The 26300-nt window shown below is 47.1% G+C and overlaps 1 protein-coding gene across 1 annotated transcript in view; it reads right to left on the bottom strand.

The window, feature by feature from the left end:
- The window catches only part of RGS6 (regulator of G protein signaling 6), a 581418-nt gene that overhangs the window by 98240 nt on the left and 456878 nt on the right, over positions 1-26300 (bottom strand). The window contains exons 4-6 of the mRNA XM_032624551.1: positions 5907-5957; positions 2603-2709; positions 1262-1313 (exon numbers count right to left, since the gene is read on the bottom strand). Of these exons, the coding sequence (XP_032480442.1) occupies positions 1262-1313; positions 2603-2709; positions 5907-5957 (210 nt within the window). The remainder of the gene's footprint in view (positions 1-1261; positions 1314-2602; positions 2710-5906; positions 5958-26300) is intronic.

Below are 26300 nucleotides of genomic sequence, written 5' to 3'. Positions count from 1 at the left end.
CAGTGGTGCCTGCACACAGCTGATGAGACAGTCACAGGGACCTGTCCTCTGCATCGGGGCTGTGCTCCAGACTTGAAAACAGAACAACTGTAGCCTTGTAGGGCAATGAATTGCCAGGATTCTATCCTCAGGACTGTTCCCAATTGCCGGTTTCCCATCCCTCAGAAGTATAATCCGGAGGGTATAGCTTATCACAGGGTCTCAGGGACAGGCCCTCCAGCTGCAGCTGGCTCTGCCTTCCTGTGAAAAGCATCCTGCAAAGAACCCACGGAGAAGGTGCAGGTCTCATCACGCGCACCGGTCCCAAGGAGAGCTGCTGTGGGCTGCCCCCAGCAGCTGAGTCTGTGATGAGGGCACTGTGCAGAGGGACAGAATGAAACGAGCATCTGAGTTCAAATTCCGCTGTGTCTACTGAGTGTCTGTTAATCACCTTTAATAAAGAACCAGAACCCTCAGCAAATATTTACCGAGTGCCAACTATGCCTCAGGCATGCACTGGGCACTGGATGATAAGAGAATGAATGAGGTGGACCAGCCTGCCCTCATGGAGCTTACAATTGACCAGGCATCCAGACAAGTAGCATACAGTGTGAGAGGTATGAGGACGGGGCCTCTCTGGACCTCAGTTTTATCTGAAGTATCGGGATAATGCAACTTTAGAAGACTGACACGTAGATGTGTTAAACAGTCTTCATGGAGAGAATATGGCAAGAGACTAATAGATTCCTGCCTGGACAGAGGTAATTCCCTGCTTATCCATCTCCCAGCTTCACCCACTCTTTGTTTTCTTAGGTAGGGTAACTTTTGTATACCCCTTCCATGGTCTGTTACACTTTTCCTCTAGTGACTGACTATCAAAAACACCAATGAATTATTAAAAAGTCTTAACAAGTCTGTGAGAAAGGAAATGGACAGGGAGAGATGGCACCTTGATCCAGCCCTCCCTGAAACCCTGTCCCAGGAAGGAGTGGTCAATAGCCACCAGCCCAGTTCTCCATGGCCCCACAGCATGAGCATTAGCCACGCTTGATAGAACTTTTCTTCCCTTCCCCTATTCCCTTCCAATGGCTGCACTTTTCAGCGTGCACTGTCTTTCATCATTATGTGGAACAGGAAGCTTAGCACATGTCAACAATATGAGAAAGGGTTAAGCAGGGCAAAGACCCTCCTCCTCACGCACCATGGTTGCCCAGACAGCAAGGATTTGCCTTCTGCGGTCCCAGGAGTAACACTAAGTGTGGGCTGTGGCTTCAGTGCTTACCGTAGTCAGTGTTTTCAGGCTCCCAGCAGTTCGAAGGCCAGAAGTATGGGGCCTGCAAAAGAGCACAGGTGTCAGGACTCAGAACGCTAGCACTTGCCCTCCCCTGCCTGGGGCCCAGGGGCAGCCCTCCCCTGCACCCAGTGAGGACCCCTCCCTATGACAGGTTCTGTCCACGTGCTGACACCACACCCTAACTCTCTCCTGTTCTTAATGCAGCGGAGGCCAGACAACATTTTAATCTAGGTGTTGAGAAATGAAACCTGAGGTAAGCCAAATAAATGCAAAAATGAGAAACAGTTTACAGGGCAAAAACTTCTTATCCCGAGGTAATAGAAGTCTAATACAGAAGTCAGACAAGCACTGTTTGCTGGGGCACAAGCCCCAAGTTCCTTTGTCCCTTTGCCAAGGACTGAATGGTATCCTCCTAAATTTCTATGATGAAGCCTTAACCCCCAGTGTGACTGTATGTGAAGTAAGGAAGTAATTAAGGTTAAATGAGATCATAAGGGTGGGGCCCTGATCAGATAGGATTAGTGTCCCTATAAGAGGAAACACCAGAGAGCTAACAACCTCTCTCTCTCTCTCTCTCTCTCCACCCTGTGAGGACACAGTAAGAATCAACCATCTGAAAGCCAGGATGAAAGCTCTCCTCACAAACTGAACCCTACTTGAAAATCTTAGACTTCCAGCCGCCAGAACCGTGAGAAATACATTTCTGCTGTTTAAGCCACCCAGTCTGTGGTATTTTGTTATGGCAGCTGAGCAGACTTAGACATCCTTTGACCCTGTCTGAAGAACTCCACTCCTAAACCCTTAGGTTAGATCTTGACACAACCCCTTATCCTCTGCTCCAATTCACTGTGGGACAGGATCTGAGGAGTGGGAATGGTTGGGCAGTGTTAATAGGTAGTGAATAGAAACTTCACACCAGGAAGGCAGCATGATATAGTAGAAACATCAAGGACTCTGCTATCAGGCTGACCTAGGTTCAAATCAAGGCTGTCCCCTGGATTTACTCAATGCCCTGTTAATTCTCCAAGTACCTCAGTTTTACCAACTGTAAAATGGGAGACACTAATCCCCCCAAAGTTTGTTCTTCAGAATAAATGAGGAGATAATGTGTAAAGCACACAGTGAATAGTAGGTTCTCCATGAGGGATTTTTACTACTATGCGGGTAGGGCAACAAATGGCCCAGACAGAAGTTCGCTTGGTTGTCCCAGTGCTGGTGGGAGGTAAGGGTTGCTCCCTTAAATACTGTCAGTTTTTTAGGTAGTTCTAATCTGAGATCAGATGATGATGAGAAGAAAAGTTTCTTCAGGAGGACAAGCTGCATCCCTACCTGGAAACGATAAAAGGTGCCATCATCCTTCATGGTGAGAACATGGTCCGAGATTGGAAAGACGTAGCCCTGGGCAGCTACGAGGCTTCCCAAGTGTATTGCTTCAACTTCAGGGACAGGGCAGAAGAGAGAGAAGTAATTAGGAAGCTGTCAGAATGCAGGGCTACTTAGCTGAAATGTAAGTGGGGCGGGGTGGGGGGAGCAGAAAGGCGACCGGAAGTCAACTATCATCACCCCCAGATCACCGCCATGATTGGCTGATTGATAGCTTCCGATAGGGCTGCACTGGGCTTGGGGGGAGATGTCAATGGTTGGGGAGGGCCACGTGTGTCTGGATCCCCTGGATCCTAGCTCTGAGAGTCTGACATTGTTAATGCCCCTAAAGCTTCCAGAAGAAAGTCCACCTTCCCAGTTAAGACCACGGGCTTTGGTGTGGATAAGCCTGTATTTAATTAAGTGAGATGCTTCACATAAAGTGCTTAGCAGTCTGGTGCAGGGTAAGTGCTCAGTAAGTGCTGGCAGCCCGATTTCATATTTTTAGTTTCATCCTCTCTTTTTTTTTTTTTTTTTTTTTTTTTTTTTTGCGGTACGCGGGCCTCTCACTGTTGTGGCCTCTCCCGTTGCAGAGCACAGGCTCCGGACGCACAGGCTCAGCGGCCATGGCTCACGGGCCCAGTGGCCCCGCGGCATGTGGGATCTTCCCGGACCGGGGCACGAACCTGTGTCCCCTGCATCGGCAGGCAGACTCTCAACCACTGCGCCACCAGGGAAGCCCCATCCTCTCTTTTTTTTTAAGTCACCACCAGCAATGAGCACGCAGCCCATAGAGTCTTCGGACTCACACTGCATTTCCGGACATGACAGTCCCGCCAGCGATAAGGAGTGTGTTACCCTTCTTTTAAGGACATAGAGGGAAAGCTCAGTATCTTAGAGAATTGGAGGATGGGCAGGCAGTGCAGTGGGCAGTAGCCCAGGGAGGCCAACCTAATAGAAATACTTATATTTTTGCCACAATCAACCTGTTTTTTTTGTTACTTTAGCACCAGCCATAAGTAGATTCACATAAATGGTTACAAATTTCTATTTACTCTGAGCAGAGCTAAGAAAAAAGAAAGCTAAATGGTTCTATCATACATGATAATCTTTCACAAATGTAAAAGTACTCTAACTGATAAAAACTAATTTTTGGCTGTAGAAATTATTTGACACACTCAGGGAGTCTCTAGGAATTATTAATTTCATAAGCTCTGAATTTTTCAAAGTGACTTGTATTGGTTTTATTTGCAAACTCTTCAAGAGTCTTAGCAAATAATTAAACCTCAGCTGTGGATCAGGCAATGTAATTTTAAGAGCTGGCTCTAGAAGGCTGTTCCGTGACAATGCTACAACTTTCAAGAGGTTGTATATAATCCAGCCATTCTGCATATTTAGAACCTGGTCTTCTCCTCTGGAAGGAGCATACACTTGTAACTGGGAGAATCAGAATGAATGGAATTGTATTTTACTTGCTTAGTGGTGACCAGTTGGCTTTTGAAGTCTATATGCTTCAAGAACCATGGGTCCAGCAGAAAAGGGAAGTTTCATCACCTGCAACTGCTCCTTCTCCAGGGAAGGAAGAGTACAATCCAGTAAGAAGGGGACTTTCATGTCACCAATCTAGGAGCTAGAAGTCTCACTTCATTCTTCAAAAGGCTTTCGCTTGGAGATGTGGCAGATGGGAAGGAAGAAGAGATGTTGGATACCCACCTTCCCAGGGCTTTTGTTTGCCTCATTCCTGCTGGTGAATTGTTCTTAACTTCTCCTGCTCATCTACTTCTCAGAAGCCCAGACAGGTCTCAACACCTTCATGTCCTCCCAAGGGCATCAAAGTATAATAGACCGTCATAGATAAGACTCTTATCATTCGGGACCTTTCACAGAAGCTTCTCGTACCAGCACCAGTGGATTCCTGAAGCCTCTTCTACCACTAGGGGGTTCAGGGTTCTCTGAATACACCATTACTGCTGCTACTATCACCACTGATGATAACGATAAAATACTTGTCAGAAATAGGATGACTGTTTTAGAAGGGCAAAGAAAACAGTGCTCTTGGAAGAGAAGAGACCACCACGAAGAAGGGTGGCTCTACATACATGTAAATGAACTGGTAGAGACTTATTCAGTCCAGTTTTCACAAGTGGACCATCAGAAGTCCAGGCTGTGTAAGGCAAACACGTAGGGTAGTTGATTTGTTTTTTTTTCCTTAAAAGGATTAGCATTCATAGTTTCCTCCTGAGGATTAAGAACTTGACTAGAATTAAGAATTTCCACTACTCATGAAAGTGGCCATTAATCATGATGGGGAAAAAGGCTAGTGTTCCGTTCATGACCTGCTTTTCTGGCACTCAGATTTCTGGCGCCTATGTTTAATTGAACTCTATGTAAGTTGTATTGTTTCATAGTCAATAGTCTATTAGGAGCATCAGATTAAAATATAGGAATGACCGAGCTGGCATACTGACCCCGGCAAGGAATCACAGCTGAAGGTCAGACACCTAGAATGGGCACTTGAAAAAAATCTTTAAAAGGCATAGCAATTGAAGGGCATTCAATCTGAGGCAAATAGGTCTAATCCCCAAGAACATCAGAATACATTAGTGGATGTTTGTAAATATGACCTTCAGGCAGCAAGAATACTTAGTTAAGATGGGGAGTATATAATAAATTCAGAAAAGTTTTCTCATCTAGAATTTTCATTTTACTCTGGAACTCTGCATTTTCTAATTCTGCTATGAAAATAAATTTTACTGCTTATTTGCTGGTGGGAGGACAGATCTGGAAACCGTTTTACTGGCCAGGGTTTGCTGTAGCTTTCCTGGTGAGGTAATTGCATTGCACAATTAAAGTTGAAAAAAAAATCATTCCTTCACTTCTTGCAGAAGCAGAGAACAGAAGGAGTCTTAGCAAATAATTAAACCTCTTAATTGTGGATCAGGCAATCTAATTTTAAGAGCTGGCTCTAGAAGGCTGTTCGGTGACGACCGTGCTACAACTTATCTTTAATTGCTGTGGCTAACCAGAGTCCATCTCATTTCCCATGTTATTGTATTGGGCTCTCTGGCATTCTAAATAGTTGCTCATTTCCTCCAAGGGTGATTTAAATTTAAAGATAGGAATTCAGTGGAGAAAATAAATTAATTCTATTTGTAAATAGAGTGATTCTACATCTTGGAATTCACGTGTATAAGCCCAGTTCTCAGGAGGATAGGAGAATCTGGCTTGGAATTTGGTTATGGGGGTAAAGTCAGGGTCAAGGGTCAGGTACCTGGGTCCTCAATGGAGAGGTTCTTCATAAGCCACTGCACAATGTCAGTACCTGCAAGGATAAAGCAATGTCAACTGAAGACCTCATGGATGTTTAATTCTGTGCCAGAAGAAACATGGTTACCCAAGAGACTCCTAATTCCAATTAGCACACACCTGGAGAGCTAGGTAATGTTGACACTTTTCCATCCTAACCAACCCATTCCGTCCATTAGTATGCTTCTGTAGTCACAGTCCCATTATTTTCCCCCCAAAGTCCACTTCTGATGACTCAGGATGGTTTTGTATCCACATTTCCCTAGGGCGCTTCTGGAGGGGCCTTCCTGAGAATACATATTTTGATGACAGGCTAGAGGAAGTCTTATCACGCCTGGCCCCAGACCATTTCCTGAGGGAGGAGACTCCTTTTATCTCACTATCCTCAACTGATGAGGCCTGCCCAACACAGATGACCTCACAGGTTCCTGAAAAAAATCTCTAATTTCCTCTGGCCTGGGCTCAACCGGAATGAATAAGCCCCTGTGTCTGTGGGAGAAACTTCTATGTGTTCACCAAAACCTCTCTCCTCTATCCCCTGGGCCACAGCTAGATTACATTTCTAGACTCTCCTGCAGTTGGGTATGCACTGAGTTCTGACAATGGAATGTGGGTGGAAATGCCATAAGCAATTTCCAGACTCAGACCATAAAACTCCTGTGTGACCCTCCACACTCCACACCGTTCATCCCCATCTGCTGGCTGAATGGAGAGAACTCCAGGGGCCATGGGGAGGGCAGAGCCATGTGTGGAAGGAGCCTGGGATCCCGAACAGACATGAAGATTGAGGCCCATTTGGGTGACCTGATTGAAAAATAAACTTGGTCGTGTTGAACCCCGGATATTTGAGGGTTTTCTGTTTTGGCATCTAGTAATGCCTTAACTAACAAACAATCTTGAGACTCAGAAGGGACTTTTAAAGCTTATCTACTCCAACCCTAGCCAATACACAAGCCCCATCCACAACACCCTGGACAAGAGGCGCTGTAATTTCCATTTGGAAAAACCCTAGTGCCTGGAAACTCACAAATTTCCTGTTGGCCAACCTGTCCCAGTTAAATCATCTTCGATTTCTCTCAACAGAAATTTGCCCTTCTCTGAATTCCTCTCTTTGGTCTTAGTTTTGCCCTCTGATGACAGAAAAACGAACTCAGACCTCTCACTCTGTGAGACAATCCTTCAACTATTTGGACAGTCTGTCCAACGTATTATCAATGTTCTCCTTGAGTTTCCTCCCCTCCAGGTGAAACATGCCTGGATTCCTCAGCTGTTTCTTCTGATGACATGATCTGGGGTCCCTCCTCATTTTGGTCACAATTCTCAGAATATATTTGCTTTTGTTTGCCTCCCTTTAAATGTGGCACCTAGAACCAGTGTTCTTAGGCCAGTGCAGTTCATGTGTGGGTAGAGGAGTCCAATTTTCTGGGGGGTTCTGAACTTCTGTGCAATCTACCTTTGTCACCCCAAAATCTCACTTTAAACCAGTTCAGATCTTCGAAGGTGGCTTTGTCACCTCAGGATGAAATGTTTGATGGAAAACAGCCTGAAAAGGGCAGCATTTCTAGATATCCGAGTCTTGTCATGGTTCTGAGGCATGGCGTGAGGGAGAGGGAGTGCCAGAAGCTCTCCTGGGATGGACTCCCAGCGAAAACACTGGAAACCCCAGCAGAGGGGTTGAACGAGTATTGCCCTTTTTCCAGGATTAAAATTGCTCAGAAATTTGACTGGGGTTCAGAAGTGAGACCAGTACAGGCCTGAGTACCTAGACATTTTGTTTCTCTCTGGCTCTCTGGAAGGTGAATGAACCCTGCACAGTAGACTGTCCTGCCCTTTCTGTGCTGTCCCCCCATCCCAGGACTAGCCTCCACTGACATGGCCCTGCAAGTCCCCTGCATTTCAACCTCAAAAGCAAGACTTCTAAGCATTTCCCCACTCCTTCTCCCAGATGGCATCTATGAACTAAACTTTGGATCAAAAACACTCCTTTTCATTCACATTCTTAGAGAGAAAAGGAGAGTATGTTTCCGTGTGTGTGTGTGTGTGTGTGTGTGTGTGTGTGTGTGTGTCCACTTCCTCCAAATTATACAAGTTCAACATTTGTCCTAGGAAATGAAGAACAAAGCAGAAATCAAATACAAACTGTAATCCCAAATTGGGGGTTGGGGGGAGAGACTCTAACCTGTTTTTCCCTCAAAAGAAAAACAGTCCTTTTTTTTGTGGGTTGCCTAGAAACGGAGAGGTTTCCAGCATCAGCAACAGTTCTCCCCGGGGCAAGAGGATTATCTTTCTGCTGAGCTTGCTGCACCATTATTTATCACCTGCCAAGATTGATTAGTCACCCTGGGACAATGACAGCCCTTCCTTTCCCCTGTTAATTACTGTCATCATTAATATCCATGTCACTAATTAGTATTCATTCACATTGAATCCTTCCTTGCTATCATATCCGCTCCCCCCTCCACCTCACCCCAGCCTTCGGTACCATTGTCTGGGTTTCTACCCCCTTTGCCTTTCTGCACTCATGTCCGGCCTAATTGTTCTTCCCAGTCCCCCAGGCTCCAGTTTGCATTCACAGAGCCGAAGGATCACATGTGAGCATTTTTTTGGTAAAGAAGTGAAAGTCACAAAAGCTCCTGGCCTTCTCCCCTAGCACTTCGGGAACCACAGACCTGGGTTTCCTGTCGCTGGTGTAGCCACCATGACAGTCACTGTCTCATCTGGGGACGCGTGTAACCGTCCTCAGGCCCTAGTGGGGCTGGGCTGCTGCCCTTGGCTGTCCAGGCCACTGTCTTCAGTCTGTAGCAGCACCCACGCCACCGCCATCCCTGACACGCATGGGCACTGCTTGGGGGACCTGAGCACACACAACGATGTCTGGGGCTGTGGACAGTCTCATTCTCGTGGGCGTGGGGTATTTTAGGCTTCATTGGACTAATCCAGGAAGGGCCAGCCTCAGCCTTGTGAGCAGGCAGTAAACCGTTGCAGGTTCAGCCTCAGGAGCAAGTAAGGAAGGGAAATCTGTCATAATATTATGTCCTTTATAAGACCTACAATTATTACGCTGTAGAACCAGGCAAGAATAGTCCAAATAACCATCAGGAGAAAACTTTTTTCTTTGTGTGTGTGTGTCACGCGGGCCTCTCACTGTTGTGGCCTCTCCCGTTGCGGAGCACAGGCTCCGGACGCGCAGGCTCAGCGGCCATGGCTCACGGGCCCAGCCGCTCCGCGGCATCTGGGATCTTCCCGGACCCGGGCATGAACCCGTGTCCCCTGCATCGGCAGGCGGACTCTCAACCACTGCACCAGGGAAGCCCAGGAGAAAACATTTTGATTCTTCTCTTTTCTCTTTCCTTTCTTCCTTCTTTCCTCCTTCTCCCAATCATTCTTTCCTTCTTATTCTAATAAGAATTTGCAGCAGACTTTTTTTTTCTGTTCTATCTAAAATTGATTGTTGCCTTTTGTTACTACTATTGGATTCTGGTTCTTATCTTTGCCAAGCTGCCCTGCCTGCCAAGGACTTAAAACCAGTATAAAAACATTAAGAACAAGTGCACGATAGCTGCTCTTTATTCCCAAAGATCCCAAAACATTTGGCTGAAAGTTTTCTTTTTGAGGCTAATTTATCAACATTTATACTAGGAATATCCATGAAATACACCAGAGGGTACCTGAAACACTTCTTCACAATCTGCATGGATTGTTAATATATTTCAGTATATATTTATTATATGCAGGTATGCTTTATGTTTCTGTATGTGTTGTAAGCCCGTATTTCAATTATGTCTTATATATGTATATAATTATGTTTATTGGCAGGGCATTTGGACACAACTTGGGGATTCAATACATAAATTATGGCTCATCCATACAACAAATATTTATTGAACACCTACCGTATTAAATGAAAAAGCATATTGAGAACACTGTATATCGTAAAATGACATTTTTACAATAGAAAATATATATTTATATTTGTATTCTATTACTTACATATGTATAGATATATACCAATGTGGAGGAGAAAAGTTCTGGAAGTATATTTATTTATTTATTTGTTTTATTTATTTATTTCTGGCTGCATTGGGTCTTTGCTGCTGTGTGTGGGCTTTCTCTAGTTGTGGTGAACGGGGGCTACTCTTCGTTGCGGTGCACAGACTTCTCATTACGGTAGCTTCTCTTGCTGCGGAGCACGGGCTCTAGGTGCGCGGGCTTCAGTAATTGTGGCTCATGGGTCCTAGAGCGCAGGATCAGTAATTGTGGCGCACGGGCTTAGTTGCTCCGCGGCATGTGGGATCTTCCCGGACCAGGGCTCGAACCCATGTCCCTTGCATTGGTGGGCGGATTCTTAACCACTGTGCCACCAGGGAAGCCCTGGAAGTATATTTAAACTGTTAAATTTAGGTTATCTTGGGGAGAGGCGAGGGTCAAATTATGGGAAATTTCTGTTCTTTACATTTCCTTATTATTTGGAGTTCATAGAACATTCATATATTACTTTTGCACTGAGAAAAATCCTTTTTTGTTAAGGAGCAGAGAGGGAAGAATTGGCCTCTGAGCCTGAAGTGGTGCGAACGCGGAGAGTCAGGGCTACAGACCCAAGTAGAGAGGGTATATGGAGCACAGCCTTCTGCTGCCCCAGGCCCTGTGCTCTCGCTCCGCTCTGGGGAAAGGGCAGAGGGATGAAGGCAGGACTCGCAAAGCTGTCTTCCCTCCTGAGGAGTACAGAGCAGGCGGCTTGGTCATGGGCCTCAAACTGGTCACCGTCTGGCCATCTGGCTGGCTCTGAGCCTCGGAGTAGCCTTCCGTAGACTCTAATAGGGCTGTTCACCACAGTCCTGGACAAAGGGTGACCCCCAGCACCGCTCCCTGGGGTTTGCTTACTTGTTTATTTGGGTAGAGTGAGACTCAGTGACCTCTTCCCAAGTTGTATTAACTCTAGATCAATATAAACTGGATTTGAGTAAGCTGGTAAGATCTTCCGAGATTTTAGAAAGTTCTTTCTGGCTTGGGGGAGACCCTTACTATAAGAAAGTTCTATCTGGCTTGGGGGAGACCCTTACTATAAAAGCATTCTATTCTGGGCTTGGCTTCTGGCGTTTTAAGCTCCCCTAAAGAATGAGGGATACCTGGATCTTCTTTCGAAATAAGTCAAAACCCAAGCAGATCCTACTATGAAACCCTTCCTTCATTTTCCCCAAAGTTTTGTATCAATCTGAGCCCAAATTAGATTATGCAAACTTGACAAAAGACGGCTTCCAGTCACCTGCAAATTTCAAGTTACCTGCAACTTCATAGCTTATATATCATGGTTCTGGTAACTGAAGCAATTGATAACTTACTCATCAGTCCTCCCCCCTGGAGAAAGACACTTCCACTTGAGTAAACTATTTTTCTGGAGCTCAACCAAGGATAAGATAGTTCCTGGGCTTCCCTGGTGGCGCAGTGGTTGGGAGTCCGCCTGCCGATGCGGGGGACACGGGTTCGTGCCCCGGTCTGGGAGGGTCCTGTGTGCCACGGAGCGGCTGGGCCCGTGAGCCATGGCTGCTGGGCCTGTGCGTCCGGAGCCTGTGCTCCGCGGCGGGGGAGGCCACGGCGGTGAGAGGCCTGCGTCCCGCAAAAAAAAAAAAAAAAAAAAAAAAAAGACAGTTCCTGCCGTGAGTGAGCTCACAGTACTCCTTAGGCAAGGTTATGACTCTGTCCTCCGTTGGATGTTCACGTACCTGCCAAGGTCTCTGCTGCACCTGTGAGTAGAGCGGGTAGTTTTGTGCCACCTCACCACGCATGCAGGTGCCATGTGCAGGCCAAAGCCCGCCAAGAAGGATGACATTCCCCAGTGCCCACTGTGCACCAGGCCACAGCTGGACACTTAACCCTGTTGTCACACAGCATCTTCACAATAACTATGTAAAATATAATAACTCTTATACCTGTTTTAAAGATTAGGCCCAGAGAGGCCCCAGGTCACATGCTAGTACCTAATAGAGCCAAGCTTGGAATACAGGCAATCTCATGTGAAATATTATTTCCACTACACCATTCTGACCCCCTTATCTCTGAATAACTTTCCTAGTACATAGAAGAATAATTGGAAAAGTTATCTTCTGTACTCTATTTCTTCCTTGAAGTACAGACACTAATTTAGTGATAATAATAATTATTACTGTCAGCTATTGAGCTAATAATTTATTGAGCACTTTCTATATTCCAGCCTTGGAATGATTCTACTATATTAATTATATGGTGTAAATAGATTATTATCTCCATTTTGCAGATGAATTGAAGGACACCCTAAGTAGGGAAGTTTTTAACAACTTTAGACCATTCTTTTATGACTTTGTTAAAAAACAATAAAAAATGCACAATTAGCTAGCAGAGAAAGCTTGTGAGCAGATGTTCAACTGGGTTTTGTCGGGGGGGGGGGGCGGACACAACGAATAGCTGGCAGTAGATAGAAGGAAATACAGGTGGCAGAACTAGCGTGATAAAAAGTCTAGTGGCATTTTTTGAGAGGTATTGTTTGGCAATGGGCTTGAGTTTTTCCAAGGAAAATGGTGACAAATTTAACAGATATACACTTGCTTCCCGAGCCTATGAAGCAATAAAGCACATTGTTTATAAAGTCAGGCAGATAGGAGTTCAACTCACGGTATGCCACTTCCAAGTTGTGTGATCCTGGGCAGGTCCTTTAATTACCACCCACCCCAATCTCCATTTTCATGGGTCACCTGGGGGAAATCCCACCTACTTCCAGGATAAAACAAGGTCATGTATACAAAACTCTCTCCAAAAGCCTGGACCATGGTTTTGCTGAAATGGCCTGTTTATTATTAGGTAACCTACCTGCTCCGTGCCTTCATTTCCTCATATGAAAATGAGGACAGTAATAAAAGGACCTGCTGCTTAGGCTCTGGGGTTAAAGGAGATGCTGTATGTGCAATGCCAGCACAGCTCCTGGAACGTAATAAGCAAAACACACATGAGCTACGGAGAGAGTGTGTTTTACATTCGTATTGGAGCCAGGTGTCTCACCAAGACATCGGCGTGGCTCAGAGAAGCAGCAGCAACTTGAACTTCTTGTCATTTGCCTGCTTCTTCATTTTAGGCCTTAGAGAATCTCAAATGTCTTCTGATGCTTTTAGGAAGCGATCTGCTGATGGACAGCTTGTTGGACAGAAGGAGAAACAAAGGAGGGAGTTGCAGCAGGCAAACTTTAGGAGGCTGACAGGGCCTCGTGGAGGGGGTGGGACCCCCGCCTGGCAGCTTTTGTGGCTTTGCTCCTCTGGAGGACATTTTCCAGGAAGTGAGCACCTTCTCTTGGAGCACTTATCTGGGTTTGGAACTAGACATCTACAGCGTGATGATTTGGTCAGCGTCTGCTTCCCTCTCTGTATTAGTTTCCTGGGACTGCCTAACAAAGTACCACAAACTGAGGAGTTTAAACCACAGAAATTTATTGTCTCACAGTTCTGGAGACAGGAAGACCAAGATCCAGGTGTGGGCAGAGCTGGTTCACCTGAGGGCTGTGAGGGAGAAGTTGTCTCAGCCTCTCCCTTCACTTCTGATGCTTTGCTGACAGTCTTTGGTGTGCCTTGTCTTGTAGAAGCATTACCCCCATCTCTGCCTTCACCTTCACGTGGCGTTATCCCTGTATGTATGCCTCTGTGTCTAATTTCTCCTTTTTATAAGGGCATAGTGGATCATGGCCCACCCTAAACTAGTTTATCGTAACTAATTACACATGCAACATCCTTGTATCCAAATAAGGCCACATTCTGAGGTATCAGAGGTTAGGACCACAACATATAAATTTTGGGGATGACACAATTCAACCCATAGCTATAGTTCTGAGAGAGCAGGACTTGTTATACTGTTTTATCTCTGGCACCAAGCAAAGACCTGGCATAAAGCTGGGGTTTCATAAACCCTCATTGATCAATAGTTATATTCAAATGGGCATCATATAATACATATCCATTCATATGCACACATTCATTACATTAAAAATTTTTTTCTCAATTTTTATGGCCCATGGAAACTTCATCACAGACCAGCACCAACCGTGGTTGGGCCTTTTGCAACTACTGCTTTAGAGTAAAGGTTCAGGGTTTTCCCCCCATTGACACTTTCTTTCAAAAACCACACCTCTCCTTGTGAAAAGAAGTCTCAACAAATGAATGCCTTAAAAAATATAAGGCAGGGCTTCCCTGGTGGCGCAGTGGTTGAGAGTCCGCCTGCCGATGCAGGGGACGTGGGTTCGTGCCCCGGTCCGGGAAGATCCCACATGCCGCGGAGCGGCTGAGCCCGTGAGCCATGGCCGCTGAGCCTGAGCGTCCGGAGCCTGTGCTCCGCAACAGGAGAGGCCACAACAGTGAGAGGCCCATGTACCGCAAAAAAAAAAAAAAAAAAAAAAAAATATATATATATATATATATATATGGCGAATATATAAACAACAAGGATTCACTGCATAGTACAGGGAATTATATTCAATATCTTGTAATAAACTTTAATGGAAAAGAATTTTAAAAGAATATATATATATATATATCTGAATCACTTTGCTGTATACCTGAAATTAACACAATATTGTAGATCAACTATACTTCCAAAAAAAAAAAACAAAACCCATTAGGCAGCAATCTGAACTGCCTCCTCCTCGTTCAACCCTGGCTGGCACCTAAAGAGGACAACGAGTAGAAGGAGAGGTGAAGTCTTCAACTCTCTTCTCGAGGCAGAAAGACCTGGTGCCCCTTCCTCCTCTCACCTGTCCTTGCTGTTGGCCTCACTGGCTCCCAGGCTGCAGAGTTCAAACTGCCTGCGACTGGCTCTGATCCAGCCTGTGATTCTCCCTTCTAAACCGGAGGCTTTTGTGTCAGTCCGACTCGAACAGTTTGGAACAATTAAATCCAGACACACAAGACTATCATTTTGAACCCGGTGATACCCAAGCATCACTGCCTTATCCCGTCCTAAAGCAGGGCAGGCCGGGCCCACCTCCCTGGGGTCTTCTTCCAGGCCAGGCACATCGGCTTGCCGGCCTCCGCGGGCACGTGGCAACTGCGCCCCTCAGCGACTCACAGCGCACACAGCAGGAAAAACAGCCAGCCCGGCCGACGGGAACCCCCTGGTGGACTTTCTCCCGCCAGCCCCACCTCCCCCGCTCAGACGGCACTTCCCCGCTTCCCCGCACATTATAAAAAATAATAGGGGGCAGGAGACTGCGCGAGGTTATTACCAACTCATAAATCAACTGGGAGGCTCTGCGTGTTGTGGCGAGGTGTCTGGGACGGGTTCCCCCGGTTTGTTATCTCACTCGGGCTCCCACGATTGATTCATAACCTCATAACCCTCCCGCGTCCGAATCCCAAGTCTTCTATCTAATTGTCAGCAGACAAGTACATGATTTGCAAGAGGATGCAGGCAGCGGCAGACGTGAGGGTGGAGGAGAGATTAGTTTTGTCAATCAAAAGCGTCCAGCGCCGGGAGGAGCGCACCCGGGATTTAGCTTATTAAAGGGGAGGTCGGTTACGGCTACGCGGATGGGCCTCACGCAGGGAGATGGCGAGTCTCGGCCACTGCGGGTGTAGCCTCTGCTCCCGGCGGGTGGCTGCTCCCATGGCCGCCTCGCGCTCAATCCAAAGGCAGAAATGAAAAACAAATAAGCAGATTTGCAGCTTCTGGGGAGAAGTGAGCGAATGCCAGGTGTCCTGAGCCTTTCCAGGAGGGCTGGAAGGTGTCAGGGGCTTTACTGCCTTCCAGTGTTGTCTAATGGCCATCTCATTTGTGCACATTTGAACCTGAAATGTGGTTTGTGAACATTTGTATTTAAATTAATCTGAGGGGTTAAGGCTTTCTTGAGGGGAGTAGGAGAGGTAGCCTTTGTGATGCCCAGGTCTGCAGGCTGCAGTCACTTTACCTGGAATCTGATCCATCTAACCGCACTGTTAGGGAATAATGCTGACACACGTCCACAGCTTTAAGGCTTAAGTCTGCAGAGTATGCTGGACACCTGCCACCACCTTGGGACGGGCAAGGTGTGCATAGCAGGCAGTGTGCGCAGGCCAGGTTTCAAGCGGAGTCTGGGACACAGAGGTGCTTGGGCAAAGACTTGACTGGTGTCGCACTAATGCCAGCTCCAGTACCCTGGAGCTCTGGCTTCATGGAACACACTCGGCTTTTGTAAACAGACCTGGGTTCAAATCCCGCCCGGCTCTGCAACTTGCTAGTTCATCACCTTGGATGAGTTACTCAACCACCCTGAGCCCCAGTTTACCCACTTGCAAAATGGGTCGATCACAGAATCTACCTCAGACTGTGTTACGAGTATTTAAATAAGGAAATGGAGGTGGGCACTTAGCGTAGTCCTGGGTACCGACTGGGCACACTGCTCAATGGTTATTTTGGTTCCTTTCCACTTATAGGTGATGCACACCTCTACCAGCCCAGAGTGGAATCTGGCCTGGGACTGATCTCCTGAGCAGAGAGAGCCTCAAGTAGGAATCAAGCCTTTCTCCCAGCTCTTCCCTGGGCCTGTGCTGCAGGCCTAGACAGTTCAGAGCTGGCTCTAGCTTCGATCTCTCAAGCTTCTCTGTTTCATTGAGATGAATGAACCCATCCTTTAAAAAATTGGTCTGGGACCTTCTCTAGCAGTAGGGGATCTACTCCCAGTTCAATTTCCAGTTCCTGAGGCAAAACGTCAGAAGAACCCCAAGGAACCCCAACATCTCTCCTTCTCTATCCCAGCTACAGCCAAGCCCTTAGCCTGGCATCTCCCACAGGAGTGGCCACGAGGCAAGAAGCCTGTGTCTGAATCCAGGTTTCCCCTCCCGCCAGCTCTGTGACCTTGAGGATGTGCCTTACTCTTGCTACTCAGTTTCTCTAAGATATGATAAAAGCACAGTCTGAGAGTGTGGGCATGGGATAATTCCTGTAAAAAGTTCAGCCCTGTGTCCTTCAATTCAGAGCAAATGATCAGCATGTACTGGCTTTATCGTCATCATTATTATTATTGCCATTACTACTGATTGGACCACTTTCATTCATTTATCTGCAGTGATGATTAAGACGGCTCTGTCCTTAAACAAAAAGGGGCACTGGCAGGCTGCAAGGGCTAGACTGGAGTGTTTGTGGGATGCTTTGGGCCACAGAAAGAGCATGTAATTCCAGCCCACCCAGTGTCGGGGGAAGGTTCACAGAGAAGGAGGTGCTTAGGATCAGTGAGAAACAGAAGATTGAGGAGGAAAGCACTGGATGTAGGGCCAAGAGCAAAGCCATCCAAAGCAACCACACCAATGGCATCACGTGACAGCTAACATTTATACGCAGACTGGAACAGCAAGTCGCTGTGAAAGGGAAAAGAGTCCTAGAAGGGCAAAAGTCACAGCACGCTCTGCCATCACTTAGGTGCAAAGCGCTGAGCCAGTCACCAGGGGCTGAGAGTCAAGCATGAATCAGAAAAAGAATCAGGCTTAAAAGCTACAGGGAGATGATGTCAGAGCTGCCGGGGAATGAGCTCATGCCTTCCTGGCGTCAGGATGCTGGCCTTTCCCCCCATCCCTCCCTCAACCCGGGCCTCAGGGCCACTGCCAGCAGTGCTGTGGTCCCTTCCTGCAGTTGGCCTTGGGAGGTGATGCAACTGCTTGGTCAGCCTGCATCCCCTACACCTCTGCTGCTGGCTACCGTCCCGGATCCCTGCTCAGCTGCCTTCAGCGAGGTGCCCCAAACCCAGAGGGGCTCGTGTGCAGGACACCACCACTGTTTCCCCTCCCTGCCATCCTTCAGGGGAGGACGCAGCCTTGGGCTTCTCTGGGGCCTGCTGCCATCTTGCCTCCAAGGACACCTCCCCCTTGACCCCACTCCCAGCAACGGCCTTGAGTCCTTGGGACTTGGCTGTCTGAAGGGGTGGGCGTTGAGGACCACGAAACAGAAGCAGTGGCAGGAGTGACAGCAGCCGGTCAGAGGCCTGTGTGTCCTGACCTTGCTGAGGGCGGGGGCGGGACCTGGATAACAAGTCATCACACAAGCCACACCGCCCGCCTTCCCTGCCGCACTCTTTCCTCCTGAAATCCCTAACTCCTTTTCTGTCTCCGGCATTTAGGTAAGAAAAAACAGTGCAACAGTGAAGACAAAATGGGGTGATGGGGAGAGGGGACTGGGGGCTGTGATGACAGGGAGGTGAGTGAGGTGACATTTACACGGAGGCCTGAGCAGCAGGAAGGATGCAGCGGTGCATCTGGAGGAACAGCAGTGACATGGGAACCTGCAGAAGGAAGGCGCGGGCACCTGGAGGGGAGATGGGAGAGGGAGGGGTTGCACCCTCTGGAAGCCTCTGGAGGGCTGGAGTAGGGGAGGGTTTTGTGTGTTTTTAAATGATCTCTTTGGCTGCTGGGTGGAAAGGGGATTGTAGAGGGCCAAGAGAAGCAGGAGACCAGCCAGCAGCTGTTTTCAGTGGGTAAGAAATCTGATGCTGGCTGGGCTCTGTGGTGGCAGCAAGATGGAGAGGAGCAAATGGGTCCCGGGTCTGTCTCAGAGGCAGGGCTCCTGGTCCCCTCTAATGCACGGGACATGGAGTGTGAGAACAAGAGGAGTCTGGCTTGACTTCCGGCTTCTAGCTTGACTAATTGGATGCAGGGGGAGCTTAGCCTATCTGAGATGGGGAAGCAGGTTGGGGAGGAAACCTGGGTTCATTATTGGCCGTGTTCTGTCTGAGACAGACGTATACTGTAGCCATCCAAGTGGAGATGTCAAGTCTGCCAGTGGACATAGGAGGCTGGGTTTTCAGGGAGAGAGCAGGCTGGAGATAGTATGTGGGTGTCACTGGTGTGAGTATTTGGGTGTCACTGGTGTGTAGGAGCGTCCCTTAAGCAGCGAGGCTGGGTGAGGTCACCCAAGGAGAACATGTTGACTGAGAAAAGAGAGCAGCATTGGAACCAGGCCCTGGGCCTGGCAATGGCACAGCTGGCAGGGGACCCAAGCCTGCCCTCCCTCACTCTGGAATGCCTTCCGTTACCCTGAACGCCTGGGCTTCTCTCTTCTGTGACTTATCCTGCGATCCATTCCCCTTCCTTGGGATACAGCAAGAAAAATGAGCTCAAACTCTGGACCTTCCGCCAGGCCCTCTCGGAACCTGCCCTTCGAGCAACCTCCCTTTCTTGCTCACGTCAGGGAAAAATTGACACTTCCCACCATGTACAGCACCTGACAGCTCTGCCCAGTGCCCAAGCCAAAGAGACAGCTAAGGGTTTCTGTGTTCTCTTCTGATTTATAACAAGTTTAAACCCGTTTTCTGGCTTTTCTGTCACCAAGTTCCCGGAAAGCACCTTGTGGGACTGTGGAGCTGGCCCGTGGCCGAGCACTGCTGGGTGAACACAGCCTGGGAGTGACTTCAAGCTCCAGATCCCACCCGGGTTAGAGGCTTTGGGGTGGAATGTCGTCTTTCTAATGTGCAAGCCTCATTTCATTCGCATCAACTCCAGACCAAGAGAATCTGGCTTTTGTTCAGAGAACGTGTTGAGAATGTTTCAAATGGAGAAACCCTGTAACTAGGAAAAGGACAGACTAAATATAAAACCCATCATGAGTTTATGCTTTCTAGACCCATTTCTTCATCATCGCCCCCGCCCCAAGTGCTGGCTTCTTCCAAAATGGATTAGACTTGAGGCAGTGAATACTTAATGATATTGCTAGAATTAATAAAGAGAATACAAGATTCACACAATGAATGGGAGAGAGCCATATGAAGAATGCCAGAGAAGGATGGCTGCTCTAAGTGATCAGAGAATTTAGTTTATGGTTCCTGGAAATAATAAAACAGTAAAGGATATTGCTCTCGTTTCTTGGCCTGTCTCTCCATTAGCACATACAGGGTCCTTAAAGAGAGAGACCCCGTCCCCTCAGCTGTGCCTCCCTGACTCACTGCAGATTTTCAAGGAAGACCTGATGACTATAGTTAAGAATAGGGGCCAAAATCAGTGATTTTCATTTTGGTGTCATCACTGTGCTGCTTTTTCTTCCAGACGTTGGTTTTGCTGGAGCTGGTTACTCCTCAGGGTGGCTTCCGAATCTTGATAGTAAAACAGGCCAGATCTTTGGGATGGAAAGTTAGCTTGCTACTTGCTATTGCAGATTATTTACATGTATGTTAAAGAAGAGGGGGTCAACACATGCCCCATTTTAAGTTATTCAGGACTAGAACTTGGTATGTCAGTAGCCCATTCCTGCCCACCCTGATTCTCCAGGTGGTATTACAGTCAAATACGGTCAAACCTTTGAAAGAATGTTAAAAGCCCAGATCAGTGTTGAGGTTTGTATGGCTCAGCCTGCAGGCAGAACTAAAGGCTGGTGTCTGATCAGATAACACGATAAAAACACTGTCCGTTTTACTAAAATATTTTCTCATCAAAGGTCATATTCATGCCATTGGGAGGGTAGTAGATTGAGAGACACAGACTTGGAGTTTATTTTTTGACTTGGAGTTTATTAAGGAGAGAGTTGGGGATAGTTTTGAGGGATTGAGATTAGGTTCAGATGCACATTTCAGTAAAAAAAATAATAGCAGGGGCTTTCCTGGTGGCGCAGTGGTTGAGAGTCCGCCTGCCAATGCAGGGGACATGGGTTCGTGTCCCAGTCCGGGAAGATCCCACATGCCGCGGAGTGGCTGGGCCCATGAGCCATGGCCGCTGAGCCTGTGCGTCCAGAGCCTGTGCTCCACAACGGGAGAGGCCACAACAGTGAGAGGCCCGAGTACCGCAAAAAAAACAAATCAAAAAAACCCCCCAAAAACAGTGGCTTAAACAAGATAGAAGTATATTTGGTAAAAGAAGTCTGGAGGTGGCTCCATGGGGTCCTCAGGAATCCATACTTTAATGTTTCTCTTCCATCTTCCAAGTGCTTGACTTTCACCCCGAAGGTCACATTATGGTTCAAAATGTCTGCTGAAGCACCAGCCATCATGTCCCAGCTTCAGGCAGGAGGAAGAAGGAGAAGCAGAAGAGCTAAAGAATGCCTTTCCCAGGTGAGAAGCATATGAAGCATATTTTCCGGAAGTTCCATATTCTATTCACATACTGTGATACACACAGTAACGGCTCCCCAAAGATGTCCATGTCCTCATACCCGGAACTGTGAGTATCTACGTTACATGGCACAAAGGACTTTGCAGGTGAGATTAAATTAAGGTCCTCAAGATGGAGAGATTATCCTGGATTATCCGGGTGGGACCAATGTAATCACAAGGCTCTTTATGAGAGAGAGAGATAGGAGTGTCAGGGAGAGAAGGAGTTGTGAGGACAGAAGCAGAGGTGTGTGTGGGCTCCCACACGTTTGTGTATTCGAAGGAGCTCATGGGGAGGGGTGGAGGAAGAGAGAGGAGATGGGGTGGGGAGAGCGCTAGTTAGCTGCTGGCTTTGAAAACAGAGGAAAGGACCACATGTCAAGGAATGCAGGCAACCTCTAGAAGCCAGAAAGGGCAAGGAAACGGATTCTTCCCTAGAGGCTCAGAAGGAACATAGTTCTTCCAGGACCTTTACTCCTCTAAGGCCCGTTTCAGACTTTGGACCTCCAGCTCTGCAAGATAATACATTTGTATCGTATTGTTTTAAGCTGCTAAATTTGTAATTTGTTGTAGCTGCAACAGGACACGTATACTCACATGACTCAGACACCAGAATTCAGTCACTTGACCACACCTGGCTACAAGGAACTCTGGGAAATAATCTTATTGTGAGTTACAGGGTGCTCAGCCAAAAGTGGGGCAGTGTTACTGATGCGGAAAGGAAAAGTAGATGCTGGGGTCGGCAACGGCAGACTGCCAGGCGGGGCTGTTATGCAAACGCAAGGCTCTCCACAGTTAGCATAGCAAAAAAGTATTCTCCTCAAAACAGAACTGAATCCATAGTGAGGAAACATACCTAAGACGGTAGCATAATCAGCTTTAAAAATATTGTGGCAACTGATTTAAAAGAGGATTCAAGTAATTCTTTAGGTAGAACATTCTCTCTAACGCCTATTTCAGCTGCAAGTTCCTAATCAGATATGTCTGAGTCCCGCTGTGAAGTCTGTAGTCTAAAACAGGGTTTTGAATTTGAGAGAAGCAACTCAGTCAGTTAATCAGTAAGACTCTTGGTCTCCAAAATTTCTCTTGATAAAGTCAACTGTGAGCAATTATAGCTTGAAATCTACCTTCTCTCTTTGTCCTAGCTAAATGCAAGGGCTAACACAGAACTTATAGATAGATCAACAAAAAAGTACTTATAAAAAATACCTGGTACGTCACAGATGTTCAGCAGATTTTTTTAATGACTGAAGGAGTAAATGAGCAAGTGAATAAACCTAGGAATTTGACGGATTTCAGTACGGTTTCATCCATTCATTCTATGTCCTAGGATTAAGTTAACTGCTGGGTGCAAAGCCCAGTAAGATCTTCCTATGATCAAGGAGCTCACAGCATCGGGGGAAGATGGACCAGTAAACCAACAACCGTACTTCAGTGCACTGAGTGCTACGACAGATACATTTGCAGGAACTGGGAACATGGATGAGGGAAACTACATCAGACCTGGCTGCCAGGAGCATTTTGCTGGAGATGTTGCTTGAGCTGAATCTTGGAGGACAAGATGGAATTAGCTAGTAAGGGGTCAGGGGGACTGCATTCCAGGATGAGAGAACAACATAATCAAAGCCACAGAATCATGGTAAACAATATCAGCAAACATTTATATAGTGTTTACTCTATGCCAGGCATGGTTCCAAGCACTTTATATATGTTAACTCATTTATATGCACAGCAGCCTGATGAAGCAGGTACTGTCATTATCCCATTTTACAGATGAAGAAAGTGAGGCAGAGAGAGGGTAGGTACTTGCCTGAGGTCACGTGGTCTGTAAAGTTAGGATTTGAACCCAGGCACTTTGGCTCCAGAGACATTGCTTAGAGTCAATCATTTGGCGTGGTTCTGGCTTTTCAAGCCAGAACTTAAAAGTTATAGGAGACCATTTAAGGATGAGCTTCCTCTAAATCCTACTTAAGATTCTCTCTTGCCTAAAAGACATTTATAGTTAGGCTTTTCTCGGTTCCCTGCACTACCCTTACCAAACTATAAGAAATAGAGTGGCTAGTCCCCAAGCTGCCTAGGAGAGGGAAGTAATTTCTAGTTTCAGCCTATGATCTGTTCACAGGCAAGGCAATTGGGACAGGTCACACAGAAAACAGGCAGAATGTGACAAATTACTGGCATTACAGGAAACCTCTTTATCATATCTGACTTAATCTCAACCTTATAAACACCTCTTGCCAGTCTAGCTATGTGTGGTGAACTGGCAGGTACAAAGTTAAAGAAAAGAACGAGACAATCACTTATTATTATTACTGGCTGCACCGCATAGCTTACGGGATCTTAGTTCACCGACTGGAGATCGAACGTGGCCCCCGGCAGTGAAAGCACTGCCCTAACCACTGGACCGCCAGGGGATTCTGAAGACAATCACTTATATTTCTAAGACTTCCATTCCCCAGATGCAGATAAGCTGGAGTGGAATGATGATCATTCTGACTGGGATGGTGAATGACACTCCCTCTCCAGAGTAACCCACTGGCTGCCATTAGTTGCAATTGTAGAATATGGCAAAATATTTCTTCCTTTTCAAGTGGTTACTCCTGGAAGCATGGTTCTGAGGTCACAGAAATTTTGTTAAAATAAACAACAACCCAAAACCCAGCAAAGGGAGCACATAGCTTATTTACCAGGATTACAGCTCTCACTCACCCACCCTCTCTGGAAGCAGAGATGCTTTAACCGGAGTGAGATGGATACCCTTCTCCTGTTTTGCCCCCCCTGGAGAAGCTGGGATGGACAGGAGCAAAGACAATGTGGGATCCTCAGGGATGTATTATGAGTTACTATACAAAGGAAAGAATAGTGTTTTCTGACGTGGACTAAAAATTATAAATAGATCTGGTTAAGGCAAATGATGCTAGGCCTTCCTTACTCTTGGATGTCTTATTTTCTCCACTATGTTTTCTCTTATGTACCATGGCCATGACCTCAGATCACAGCTGCCCATTTCTTGAGATACGTCTTCCCTCAGAGAGGTGAGAGGTCAGGGACGAGGCTGTCTCCCTCTCATTAAATGACAACTCTCATGCCCTTGGACCATGTAGAGTTCTACAGAGCCTGCCACGGATGAAGACTGGAAAACAAGACTTGAGACAAGGCAACTGGAAAAGGTCCATCAACATGGCCCAGAAGAGGCTCTGGGGAGGAAATTACTCTGTCCCTTATATCCCTGGCTCCTGAGTCAAAGTCTGCCAGGGGCACGTCTGGTTGGCAGAGCCTGGAACACATCATATGTCCTGGCTGTACCGAGAGCTGGGCAAGAGAATGTCTAATATTTCCCATTTCTGTAGTTGGGAGTGGTCTTTGCCCCCAGTGACACTCATTATTTGGGAATTTCCTAATCAAAGCAAGACATTAAGATGTTGGATAGACAAAACGAATGACAAACATCCTTTATTCTTCCTCCTCTTAAACTCAGAATGGGAAAATCCCAAGGCCAAGACCAGGGTGAGGTCTTAAGGGGAGGAAAGCAGAGATTTCCTGGACCACCACCAGCATAAAAGGAGAAAAGGTGGCCCAACTGGGATCACCACTGGAGAACAAGGCAGGCATTTGACTAGAGAGCCCCTCCCTGCCCACTGCCTCACCGTGCGAATCACTCAGGGACCTAGAAGTGGTGGCAGGAAGCTTGGAAAGCAGTTGGATGGGATTCAAAGAGCTAATATCTGGTAGGGAGAAAGATAAATACAAAGATCTTTAAGATACCATGAGAACTGTCATAGTAGGAGCACTAGACTGCAGAGAGTTTAATCTGGATCAAAGAGAAGTAAACTTTCGGACCCCAAAATAATTTGGGGGAAGAGATTCTTAATAAGTAGGGTCAAATATTCTTTTTTTCTTTTGCGGTACGCGGGCCTCTCACTGTTGTGGCCTCTCCTGTTGCGGAGCGCAGGCTCAGAGGCCATGGCTCATGGGCCCAGCCGCTCCGTGGCATGTGGGATCTTCCCGGACCGGGGCACGAACCCGCGTCCCCTGCATCGGCAGGCAGACTCTCAACCACTGTGCCACCAGGGAAGCCCAGGGTCAAATATTTTAATCCAAGTAGCTTGACCCTCTTAAGAGCCAAATGAATTACAAAGGCTACGGGCGCCAATAGCTGAGCCAGCCCTCCACAACATGACCTCAGCTACCTCTGTAGCTTTGTCTACTTCAGCCCATGACTAGACATGCTGCTCAACACATCTGGGGTTTCCCGCCTCCAGGCCTTTGTTCCCGTGGCTCTCTCCACTTGGAATGCCCAGTGCCCACCTCCGAGAGAGGACATCAAGGGAGATTTCTACAATGACCATCATTTCCACGAAAGACCCTACCCCACAGAACCTTCTCCAGATTTGGGGTTGTCCCGCAAGCACATACGAACACTGTCACATGTGAGTCTCTCTTGTAATGATTACATCTGAAAGGTTTGGTCATGGCTCAACACAGAACAGGACATTCACCTAGGATGCAAAGTCAGAAGACAGACCCAGGATTGCTAAAGCCAATTTCAAGAACAAACCAGGCCCCAGGGAGAGCTGAGAATGTTCAGCGGGGGGCCCCCCTTGATCATCCACTGCTTACAACATGCTATGAGGGCCTGGGAGAGACCAAACCCTGCCAGAGTTCTCATAGAAACACCATCGTTCCAGGGTGAGGTGGAGCCTTCCAGAGATAAGTTCCCCCAGCTGTCCATCCATCCATCCTTCGGTACAACAAACCCACAAATATGTACTAGATTACCTCTAGCTTGTGCTGTCAGAAATGTTGATACCAGCTAATTCCCCCTCATCCTTAGTCAGTGGGTAAAACCTAAGCGCCACGGGAGCCCCATTATTTCTCAGTTCATCTCCACGTTGCTTTGAGCTACCTCTTCCCTTAATTTGTCCCTGACCCATTCCCCATGCCCACATCTGGAACCTCTGTTCTCTGGCTCCACTGGTGAAAAAAGTTCCTGTGTAGCCTTCACCAATGCACAGAAGGATCCGTCTACCTCCTGGTCTACACTGACCCTCCCCCTGCTGTTGTTTCCAGTGCCCTTTGTTCTTGTGCCACACCCCGCCCCGCACCACCACCTAATTTGGGCCTAGGAGGGAAAGTAGGCATCATCTTGCCCTTCATGATATTTCTCTTTTTTCCATGTAAAAATTCCTGATTACTTGAGGTTTATATATTCTACCAGTTTCCTCTCTTTATTTTTGTTAACTTCTCCTCATTCGTGGAAGACTTTGGCACCTGGATCACAATCTTGTTTTCCACCCTAAATCCTGC

Source organism: Phocoena sinus, chromosome 2 (assembly GCF_008692025.1).
Source record: "Phocoena sinus isolate mPhoSin1 chromosome 2, mPhoSin1.pri, whole genome shotgun sequence".
NCBI lineage: Eukaryota > Metazoa > Chordata > Mammalia > Artiodactyla > Phocoenidae > Phocoena > Phocoena sinus.
The sequence above is the reverse complement of the archived record's forward strand: the minus strand, read 5'-3'. Positions and strand labels throughout refer to the sequence as shown.